This window comes from Elaeis guineensis, chromosome 3 (assembly GCF_000442705.2).
Source record: "Elaeis guineensis isolate ETL-2024a chromosome 3, EG11, whole genome shotgun sequence".
NCBI classification, from domain to species: Eukaryota; Viridiplantae; Streptophyta; class Magnoliopsida; order Arecales; family Arecaceae; genus Elaeis; species Elaeis guineensis.
The window spans coordinates 125,645,567-125,657,534 of record NC_025995.2 but is presented as its reverse complement, the minus strand read 5'-3'; the positions used below and the strand labels follow the sequence as shown (position 1 = coordinate 125,657,534).

The 11,968-nt window shown below is 35.1% G+C and overlaps 1 protein-coding gene across 8 annotated transcripts; it reads right to left on the bottom strand.

The window, feature by feature from the left end:
- Positions 1-70: 70 nt before the first annotated feature.
- LOC105040280 (uncharacterized) lies at positions 71-11,326 on the bottom strand. Of its 8 annotated transcripts, XM_010916739.3 has the most exons (13): positions 11,066-11,324; positions 9,520-9,787; positions 9,353-9,426; positions 8,859-9,018; positions 8,739-8,763; positions 8,521-8,610; positions 5,872-6,043; positions 5,703-5,776; positions 5,494-5,557; positions 2,953-3,024; positions 2,719-2,852; positions 1,562-1,635; positions 71-439 (listed from the first exon to the last, which is right to left on the bottom strand). In XM_010916739.3, the coding sequence occupies exons 2-13, from the start codon at positions 9,722-9,724 to the stop codon at positions 381-383; spliced, it is 1,203 nt and encodes a 400-aa protein (XP_010915041.1). In that variant the 5' UTR covers positions 9,725-9,787; positions 11,066-11,324; the 3' UTR covers positions 71-380. The 8 variants fall into 8 exon arrangements, with proteins under 8 accessions (XP_010915041.1, XP_073110988.1, XP_073110990.1 ...); XM_073254887.1 differs by having other exon boundaries at positions 5,978-6,058; positions 8,849-9,018; positions 9,353-9,787; positions 11,066-11,326; XM_073254889.1 differs by having other exon boundaries at positions 5,978-6,043; positions 8,849-9,018; positions 9,353-9,787; positions 11,066-11,326.
- Positions 11,327-11,968: the final 642 nt, after the last annotated feature.

Below are 11,968 nucleotides of genomic sequence, written 5' to 3'. Positions count from 1 at the left end.
TATTGAGTATTTCATATTTTGCATTTGCATTAAACTCCAGGATCATGATCCAGAGTGTGCCGCTTGCTGATGTATGGAATTTCACAATTGTTTTCTGAAGAATCATGATCTTATATTATGTATTTACAATCGTGTTTCCCGTATGAATCTAGTAGGATCTATCAAATATTAGCAATTTGTGAAGTTTTACTTGATCAAGATGCTCTTCTTCAGAACCCTGCAGTGACAAAATATCTAGAAATTCCCAGTGACTGATTTGTGTCATCAGCCAGAACTGAAGCTGTTAGATTACGAGAGTGCAGCATGATGAATGGGTATTTTCTGCAAAAAGGATGCATGGGGACACAGAAATCGAGGAATCTGGAATGTTTTCTTCACAATCATGTCGATTCTACCTGCCTTCTGCTCTTCCAAACCAGGGGAGCGGCCAGCATCCACACTGCAAACACCATTAAATAGGTCATATAGATGGGGGGGCCATCATGCATCAGCGGTGCCGTTGTGCTGCTCGCATGGGAGATATTTATACATTCATCAGCCCAAACACTGAAAAAGGTACTCGCTCAAGGTTGATTAGATGGCCGCGTCTGAGACAATTTTTTTAATATATATAAACCAGGGCAAAAATAAATGAACATATGACATATATGGAATGTTTCCCTAAAAGTTAGTAGGGGAGAGCAAGCGTAAATTAAAGCTTGTTATGGAGAAATCGAATCTCATTCCTGGCTTCTAACTTTCGGAGGAATCAATAAAATAGCACTATAGTTCTCGGAATGTAATTTAGGTCCGCTGCAGAAGGAAACTTAGTTTGAGATTGTGACTTTGTTGCTTTGCTGACGGTACTTCCAAATCGATCCACCATGTATGGCTGAGAAGTTCGGAGAGCAAACTAAATTTCCACTGTACAGACCGCAGTGGAACCTAACAAAATCCAAGCTATGCTTGGCTGTTAATCACTTTTATTTGAAGAGCCAATAGCATACTGACTTGTTGAGCAGAGATACGCTTAATATCACAATGGAGTCATCAACCACCAGCAAGCAGAGTCTACGTTGATTCACCGAAAAACTCATTGTTACAAAATTACTATCTAAATGGAGAGAGCATTTAAATGTGGAGAAAATGCTGCTGTTTTATTTCCTCCTTATTTTTCTTTTCCTAAAAAATATTTCCGAATCCCAAAAAGTGAAAAACAAGTTATTTTTCCCCTTAAACTCAGCCATGAAAGCGTGTGTTTCCTTGCAAGGAAAAGTTATTTGAGATCTTATTTTTCTTAGAATAACAATTTTTTGCTTGTTTCGTTGGAAAATTAGCAAACTTAAAAATATTAAAACTAATGTTTTGGCAAACATTTTATTTTCCATGAAAAATACCTATTTTTCCTTTTCTTTCTCCATTGATCCTAGCAACCAAATATATGGTAAACAGAACCTTAGCATGATATCTCAAGGGATAAATTAATAGTTAGTGGCATGGAAGATAAGCAGCAAATAGGAAACACCAATGCTATGGTTACCATTAGGAGATTGTTTAATTTACGTGGTGATCTAGCACTTACCGTAAACTAGTGTTGCTAGCCACTCATTCACAATTCTGACCCAAGTACTGGCCCATCCAACATCTATTGTCCATCTGTAAAATTAAAAGGAGAAAAGATTCCATATATAGTTAAGATGCATACACATATTTAAATATAAACCTATACCAAAATATAAACATGTAGCAGTTTTTAATTGCTATTTCCAATATTTTTTACTTAAGAATCTTTTTATGAAAAATGCTTATTGAGAATGAAATATGCATGAACAAGGTTTGTGTTCTCCCGACATATTTTCAACTGGTTGTTTTGCATGCTGCATTTTGTGGGTTCTTTTTCCAGTTTTCATTTTCTGGAAACTGTAAATTCTATTCAAGATATGACAACCAGCATGACCTTTCGCTCATTTGAAGTATCATTTGCAGAAAAATTGACAGCACAGATGTGACAAAGACCAAAATACTATGCATTCTTAAAATGTTATAGGGTGAAAGCAGTGAGACCTCAACCAGGTGTAGAACTTTAAGAGAGAAGATTTGATCTCCTACCAGAAGTCTGGCAAGAAATAAAACATATCCAACTTGAATTTTCAGAAAGTATTATACATTTGAGTTGGCTGAATGTTAGAGGCAGACCTGGTAAAGAGATGGAATTAACTTTGTGTCTAACCAAATGCAGAGGATATCCATAGAAACATGTTGTGAGAAAGACTTTAAGCAGGTAATGGAGGACATGATCCTTTGATAGGAAGACATGGAAAACAAAACCGAATATAAAGACCTAAATAACGGGCAGAAATGTTTTAATAATTATTATGGCTCCATCCATAATCTGGAGAGGTATCAGATCTTCTGATATGCCAAGCAACTTCAGGATGCGTGTTGAGATGGAGTAAGCAAGTTGACTCTTAGGTATATATTAGTTGTACGTTGAAAATGCCAAACATGAAGCTAAGTGACACAGATAACTGTACATGCACATTTAATAAAATTATGATCATATGTTACCAAGATTATGAAGAGTAATTCATAAAAAACGAATTAATATGCATAGAGACATAAAAGCATGGTTGGGTATCCAGCAATACCCAACATGTAGAAAATATTCATCAGTGTGTAATATTCATCCGCAATGTACAACGAATGCTTAGAGCTTTAGTATATTGAATGAGAACTTACTTTTGCATGGTTTTATGTTCACTCCAACCAATGAATAACATCGCAAAGTACATCCCCCCCATGGCAAAAACAATGTGGAAAAATCCATACCCATATGGAATGTCATCTTCTGATTCTGCTTCAGACTTCTTGAACTGCATTGAGTAATAGTGAGCAATCATTTACAAACAAACATAGTGAGCGGAACAAATAGCAAGCCAATGAAAAGGAAAATGAAACGTTAGTGAAGTGCACCTGAAAGCATTTGGAATCTATTCCTGTTGAAAATGTTGCCATGACCATGACAAGTACAGCAATAACAAAGCTCTGTTCATAAATAAAGTTCAGATCAGACAAACCAGATAATATAGTTGTATCCATGAGCATTATAAGCTCATAACTGTATTCATGCGAGATGACAGTCACATCAACCTCATTAAGTATAAGAGAGCAGAGTAATAATGATATTCTATTAACAAAATTCTCAGATCATTCGACAATTCATTCAACTTTGTGGCATGAAAAGATGGACTAGGACATCAAAATTTTCATCATTTTTTCCTGAATAACACTGACTTCATGAAAGAAAGAAAATCATACTTCTATTAGTTCATACAAATTTATATGAACAAATAATGTTTTTTATGAATATCTTATAAATCATTGTATTTTTTCTTCAAAATCTCTCCTATCCATTGTCATGTTTTGATTAATTTAAATTTATTCCAGTCATTAGTATGCTTCTGAATTTTTTTCTTTTTCTCTAAATGCCAAATAAGATTTTTTTTTTTTGATTTTTTTACATGTATACCCTCCCAAACATTCAAATTTGCATAAATATCTTTTCAAAATTGATATCTACAAGTATACCCTCATAAAATATCTTTTTTTACATATATATGCATATCATCTAACACCGTTAAAAATTAATGGTTTAACATTAAAATGACTAAAATATTCTTATGGATAAATGTGCAAAAAGAAAAATTTATAAGGATATATATGCAAATAGCAATTTTATGAGGGTATTCACGTAAATTTGAATATTTGGAAGGGTATACACGAAAAAAATCCTTAACATAAATACACCTATCTTGATTTATTAATTCTTTCCTTATTTTAATAAAAAAAATTAACATATACAATTATAATAATAAATTTATTTAATTTATTAATTTACATAGATAAAATGATCTTTTCATTAAATGATAGATCAAAATTATTTTATCTAGAAAATAAACAGATCATAACCATCCATGTTTTCTCTAATATATAATAATATGCTTCTAAAAAAAGTATCTAAACCTGATATTAAATGAATAGCTTGTACATTTGCATAAAGTGGACATAGTTGAGGATTTGTGCATTATATAACAATAAGAATTTATAATCTTATTCTATTGTATTTTAAAAAATTTTATCAAAAATATCTTTGTGAAGTGTATAAGATATATCATGTTGTTATAAGATGGACATAATCGCCCCATCTCACATAAAAATAAAATATAATATAGTATTATAATATGTAAAATATTACATAATATCGTCATCGTATTGTTATATTATGTAATATATTACTACATTATAGAGTAAAAGGACTTGAATCCATCTAGATGAAATAGATAAAAATTAAATTAGAATTTTTGCGTGTATATCCTTCTAAACATTCAAATTTGCATGAATACCCTCATGAAATTGCTATTTGTATATGTACCCTTATAAATTTTCTTTTTGCACATATACCCATGAGGATATTTTAGTCATTTAAATTTTTAACCATTAATTTTTTAACGGTGTTAAATGATGTAGGTACATATGCAAAAAAAATAAGAAAAAAAAAGATATACATGCAAAATAAGTATTTTATGAGGGTATACATACAAATATCAATTTTAAAAAGATATTCATGCAAATTTGAATGTTTAGGAGGGTATACATGCAAAAAATCCTTTTTTGTCCCCATTACAATAATCTTGAGATGTGAATATGTTTCTATGCTTGCTATGAAGTATTTTGAGATTTCCAATAACTCAAAATACATGTAAGCTAATATCTGGAAACTGATCTATCAATGAAGAATAAAATTGTTTTGCTCCTTTGAGCAGACGAATCAACCTCTACCTGGAGGTTCAATTGATCATAAAACTACCAAATGGCACTGATAGATCATGCAGAAGACTGGAGATACAATGACACTAGGAAACCTGGTGAAGAGTGCTACTAGTGATCTTAGTCCATACTGCTCCCATGAACCTACCACATGAGACCACATTATCTCGGGAAATACCTCAAATATGGAACTCCGTGGCAACCTAGTTCCCTTAAAGATAGAATTAGGGAAAACTTAGGTTATCCATTGCATCGTGAACAATCCATGGTATGTTACATATCGAAGACCAGGTAAGAACTCTGGAATTTCACAAACATGCAGTTCTTTAGTCCTCTATATTTATTGGCATGAAGCAATTATTCTAATTCACAAAGGAGGAAGCAGCATATTCTGAAAAATTGCTAAGGTTGCTGTAATCTGGAAATATTCTACAATCTATTAGCATGATACTTATTCTGGAGATTTTCTAATTTGGTATTTCCTCTAAAAATACCTATAATATCAAATTTGATGCCAACCTTCTTTAAAGACAAGAGCATGGGAAAACAAGGCCATCCATTGCATCATGAAGAATCAGCAGTACTTCATATATCTAAGAGAATATATGAGTTCTGGAATTTCTAAGTATGCAGTTTGTTAGTCCTCTATGCTAATTAGCATGAAGTAAAACATTCTGAAAAAATTACCACGATTGTAAGCCAGTCTGCACTTGCTTCTGCTTTTTGGTTCCAATTCTCAGTCTGTGGCTCACTGTCATTAGGAAGGAAAGATCATGGTTGTAACAAAAATTACCCAGTGAAGCTACGGATGCAGAACATAGTGCAACTTAGTTTCCTTGTAGCTGTAGACCAATACTAATAGAAAAATTCGAAACCAAATTATACATACAATTCACCTCCTGATTGCACTCCAGCAAAGAAACACAACATATATTCCCATCAGCCCAGGTGACAGGAATCCTTCTTTCACCTATATCAAATATGAAATTACTTAGGTCCTGGAAGGGAGGAAGAAGCTGTTATAGATGCAGTCTTGTGCATTCAGTGGAATGAACATTAATTTACCTTAGAATGCAATGAGACAAAGGTCATGAATTGTAGAAGCACTAGGGTCAAAGTGATAAAGAGGATGTTAAGCCTATAAGTTGACTTTGGTGTATACCATACATACATCAAGACAATCCCCAAAATGGAAGCAACATATGCAGCAATGGAGAGTATCAGCACTTGAATGCGGCTGCAGGTCGTATATCTTCACAGTCAGATTTAAAGCAGAAAATGTAGGTTAAATGAATACACAAAGCGTAATCAAAAAATATTTTAGGGATTAAGATTTTTAACCTATTCTCCTACAAATTCAATAGTAACATTGCAATGCTAGCCCAATCTAAAAATCTAGATGAAACATTCATACCTGATCAATTTTGTTTTGCCCAGTCAACAACATTCTTGGGTTATGTATGTTGTCCAACACATTGATCCAGAAGGATCACCAAATCCATTATTGACTAGCTCAGCTAACTCAAGTAGGTCTGAATATAATTTGAGAGCAGGATTCACCACATCCAAGCCAAGTTAGAGAAATTCTTTATACACCGCTTGCGGTGTAAAAAATTTGATGTGGAGCACACTGCTTGCTCTATTGGGCTACGCAGCTACTATTTTTTAACGCGCATTTAATGCTTGCAGTTCTACTTTTTTGTTTGAAATTTTGAATGACGACAATGCTCCTTCCCTTCTAAAAAAATTATGACATTCTGCGTCGATATTATGACATCCTGCGTTGAAATTTTGACTTCTGCATAGGATGTCATAATTTTTTCATAGGATGTCATAAAAAGGGAAGAATATTTTCGTCATTGAAAAATTTTTCCTTTTATGACAAAAATGTCCTTCCCTCTTTATGACATCCTGTGCAGAAAGTCATAATTTCAACGTAGAATGTCATAATATCGGCACAGGATGTCATAATATCGACATAGGGTATCATAATTTTTTCGAAAGGGAAGGGACATTTTCGTCATTCAAAATTTCAAACAAAAAAGTAGAACTACGGACATTAAATACATGTTGGAAAATGATGGCTACATGGTCCAATCAGACTAGGCGATGCGTTCCATGTTGGATTTTCTACACTGTAGACGATGTATAAAGAATTTCTCTATGTTGAGTTATGCGCCAGAATTTTCAAAGGGCATAACTTTTGTATATGGTGTCCACTTAGTGCACCCCTTTTTTTTGAAATTAGATAATTTTTCCAGATGTATAATGCAGCAACCAGTTGACAGGTTCATTAGACTCTGGACAACCCTGTTTCAAGCCTATTTAAGCCTTTCAAAATTTCCAATCAAATCAAAATTCATCATTTTCAAAAAAAAAAAATGATCATACAAAATCTTCCAATCCAAGAGGAAGTAGATGATATGATAGGAGCAAAACTTGATTTAAAATTCAGTATTTAGCTCCTGGTAAAACTTTAGCTTTTCATCATTTTTTGTACTAATCACATAAATTTGCTAAAATTGTAGCCTCTTTTAACTAGAAGAAGAATCCGACAAGAATTTTGTAAAAACGAACCTCACTAGTATAAAAAGAAGACATGTTTAATGGTTCTATTCATCTTCAATGAAAAAAAAGGCTTGGAACTTCATTTTCAAAAGTATTTTATATTCTCTATTGTTTTATTTTGAGAGATTCAAGTTTGAATGAGTTAATTAAAATCTTTCTTCTTCCTATTCGGATAATACAAACATGATACGTATGTACAGCAGTTGTATATAAGGACCTGTTTTATTGACCTAAATTCTGATTTGACCACAATCCAATCCATATACATAAAAAAGATTTGATTCCAAAAATTCAAATAAACTAATGACATAAACAAAATTAAGATATGATTAGATTCTCATGTGAAATTGCATGAGCAAAATCTTTAAAGTCATGATTGATAATATTAATAAGATACAAATCAACCTTTGGAGTTTTAATCAAATTTGGTATGACATTTCCAGGTGATGCATTTTCAACTACAAATCACGGTCTGATCCATCTGTCTCATGGTTAAATTAGCAGAAAGATACAACCCCTAGCAGTACTACAGAGAAGCATATCCTGTTCAGAAATACTGATACAAGGCTTCCATGCATTGTAAATAATCCTGCTTCATATACAATACTCATTCACGACAATGATCCTATTTGCACTATATTCAGATGGATTTGCCCCATTTTATGCTATTCTACTATAAGAATTTTCTCTCCATGAGGGCTTTCCATTGTTCATTATCTTTACACCCTGGAGGACGCTCAGTTTGTTATCAGCTTTTCCTGTCTCCCATTAAAGTCATTAAAGAACTTTCTCATGGATTGCTGTTGAAAACATAGCGTCTTTGACAGAAATGCCATATAACACAGATACATACATAACACTATTCCTTTCAAACATGATTCAAAGTAGTGCTTAAAATACAAAATAATGCAGCTTTTTACTGAAAGTTAATCAAACCTCAGTATAAACCAAATATGTTTTGATGTTTATAGATCATTGGTTAAAACTATAATCACAGAGTGCTTTGTGATGTGGAATCAAAAAGTACTTATTTAATTACACCATTTGTGGAGGCAACTTTATGGAAGAACAGAAGATCTCCTGTCTGTTAGAAAAACGAAGCATGATTCTTTGAAAACAGTCAGTGCGCATAAAAAGTAGATATACCATCTCTTTACATTTTTCTCGGAACGGCAATGGTCGTTCAACCATGTAATGAAATTGATCACGCTGACTAGTTGAATCAGAAGAAATGCCCTGAAAGGAAGTCATTGAGGTATAATTTTCTCCATAGCACTAACGAACTACCCCTGGATGACTGATTAGTGCTAGAACATGAAAGAAAGAACTAATAAGGATATAAAAATGAAAGTAGGCCTTGTTACCCAGCACCAAGGTGTGCAATCTTCCCTGAAAAATCAGCAATTATTCAGTCTCAGCAGAAGCAAGTCATGGAATCACAAATATTTAACTGTAAATAATCATCACACACAACTGAAACCAACCGTAGAGCTGGATAAATGCGGTAGGTATAAAGAATGGCACCGCCATGAAACCCATCCACATGATGATCTTGACAGGCCACCACTCTGAGTGCCATGAGTTCCGAGGATCATCTAACTTCTTCGTGCCCGCTGTCGAGAGGAACATAACAAAGAAGAATGACTGTTGAAAGTTAAGAGTCACCCATCGGATTTGGGGATGTTCACGTCATGTTCTACAGACTTCAACATCATATGTAGGACAAAAATGGAAGGATTGGAACTCCAATTTGAAGGAACTTTGCCGCCATGGCACAAAGAGAGATCTGGTCTACGGAAAATCTCACTGGGGTTCCAAATTCTACATTGCTTTTATTTGATAGAGCTCTCACTTCTTGCGTAAGAGGAGCAGTGACATTGCTGAGGCATCAATTTTTTGATTTTTAAGCTTATTGCCAGTATGTTCCACTCCTAATTCAAAAATCGACAACAACTTTTAGCAAGTTCGCAAAGGATACGAAGCAGCCAAAGCTAATGCGGAGCACACCTTCTGCACCCAAGCAGTAACGAGCACCATGGCAGCTTTTTAATCCTGCATATAGATTAAAATCCAAGAAAAGTGACTGGGAAATCCTAATACACCGTCCAGTGCAGAAAAAAGGACCGAATTGGGCGTGGTTCGTACGCCGGAACTCGGAGATGGCAGAGCGGCCGTAATCTCGGATCGCCCATGCCAGGAGGCTGGCAAGGAGAAAGAGGATGGCGTAGACGTAGCGGGCCATGAAGGGGTTGGGCCCGAGAGAGAAGTGGGTGCAGCACGAGTTCTCCATGAACCGAGTGTACCTCTCCCTGCTGCTTATGCCGGGTTCGTCCATTGCTTCTTTTGTCATGAAGTGTACGTGTTCGGATTTTCACTCCCCCGAGTCCAAGGTGCGGTGCCACTACCCTACTTGCTGCAAGGAAACGCAAGCTCAGCATAAATCGATTTTATGAAGTACCTTCTCCAATAAATCGATTTTATTGGAGAATAAATGCTATACGCCTACCTTCTAGCATAAATCCAAGTTTCTAACCCGAATCGCTTCACCGGATCATTTCTTAAGTTTATTTTCATGTGGTAACCATATGTAGGTCAGATGCAACAAATGCATAGGTGCCTATTATCAGATGGCAACCAACTCGGCCTAACTTAGGGACTATTAGTCGCTGTTGCCTTGCACTTTATTTTCCTATTTTCTGTCTTTGTTATACTTATTTTTTTCCTTGGGCCGCTCCAGCAAAATATATAGATTATTCAGCCAGTAAGTTAGGCCCAACAGCAAACGGGCGCTTCTTGAAGTGCACCAATCGTGGGGGACTGTCCAGGCTAGACAACGACGGTCACCTGAATGGTAGGACCACTACTGAGCCCGTACACGTTGGAACGCAATCCATCCCGTTCATTCCGCATCGGTCCATTTGATTTGAATTTTCTAGCGTAACTTTCAAAAGACGATAAGTGATAGCACCATAACGAATTTTAATGTCAAAGAAAAAGATAAACGGGTGAAGAAAGAAAGAATCTGACGAAATAACAGATCTGCTTTCATGATTAATCTCAAAAGAATTAAAGAAGGTAGAGCACATTATCATGTGCACAAAAAAGCGTACGAATAGCAATACAACAGACTGAAAACATGTATAGAGAGAGGGGAAAACTTTTAAAAGTTCGGCCATCAGTGGGAAAAAGACTTGTCATTTTCCCATTAGAAGGTTTTAGTAATTCTATGATAAAAGTATCTTTGATCGGTTAGGGGGCACTGCTAAAGACTTCGCTGGAATGCAGAAAAGCTAATGGCATTCGTCGAAACATAACAATATATCGTTTTCCTGGAATAAGTTGACATCAAGAACCACTAAATCCAAAAGAAACAAGACCTGTGTACCAAAATAAATAAATAAATAAATAATTTCCTATAAATAGCAAAAAAAAAAAAAAAAAGGAAAAGAAAGCAAGTAAAAGAACGAGGGAGTCTAAAGAAACAAGAAAGAACCCTGAATTAAATTTAAAACTAGGTCAATCCGTACCCAAACAGCAAGAAAGAAATCTCAGAGGCAGATAGGTCGATGTCAGGGGACAAAGAAAATAAATAAATCGATTTCTTGATCTCTGAAACAAGAAAAGAATTAAACGCACGCCAGAAAAGAACGGATTCCCGATTTCTCTACGAGATCTTAGAAGGAGAACTCACCTCTGCCGGTTCCCGATCCGTCTGCAGCGGCGACTCTTGTTCAAGAAGCTCCGCTCCGTTCCCCACCGGTACTTGGTTTCTAACGAGAGAGAAGGAGAGAGAAGAGGCGAGCGATGGGCCTATCTATTTAGAAGAGGAGGAGGTGGTGGTTTATTTCTTTTTCCCGCCGCATGCCTTTCTGGCGGTGGAATCGCCGTAGAAGCTAGAAGTTCCCTCAAAAATGATTCCGCTCTCCTCTCGCCTCCCTCCGCTTGCTTCGAGTGGCGTCCTCAATTTATAGGACCGCGGGAGGCGGCCTCGTACACAAGCCAGGCGTGATTGGCCAGTCTGAAGACGTGACCCCATTAGTTTCTTACTTGCCTCAATTCAAACAATCACGATATCATAGTGTCTTTTTCTTGACGCCATCATGACCATCTGATTCGATGGACCGAACATGAGGACGGCTGACAACTAAAATTTTTTATCAATTTAATATTTAATTAAAAAATAATTATAAAAATAATATCATTCAAAAATATTATCAAAATTCAAATAATCTTTACATAAAAATTTTCTATACTGACTCACCACTTTTTACGTTAGTTTGAGAGATAGATCGGACAATATGAGCCATCCTACTATAGCGCATATGATACGCCCAATTCATCTTTTGGCATGCAATATCCTAACAACTTAACTTCTATAATGAAAGAGTGATGTTTGTCTATACTGCCAAATTCAACCAAATTAATCATGTCAGTTTTAGAATACAATCCTATATTTTTAGTGAAGTACTTAATGATGAAATAATCACTAAGATGTTGGTTTGTTATGTCCAATTCCATGATCAAATAAACTTTTTTAGAAGATAAAGTTATGAGTCCAATTGGGTGAACTTGTTGGTAATTAATTAAAAAAAAT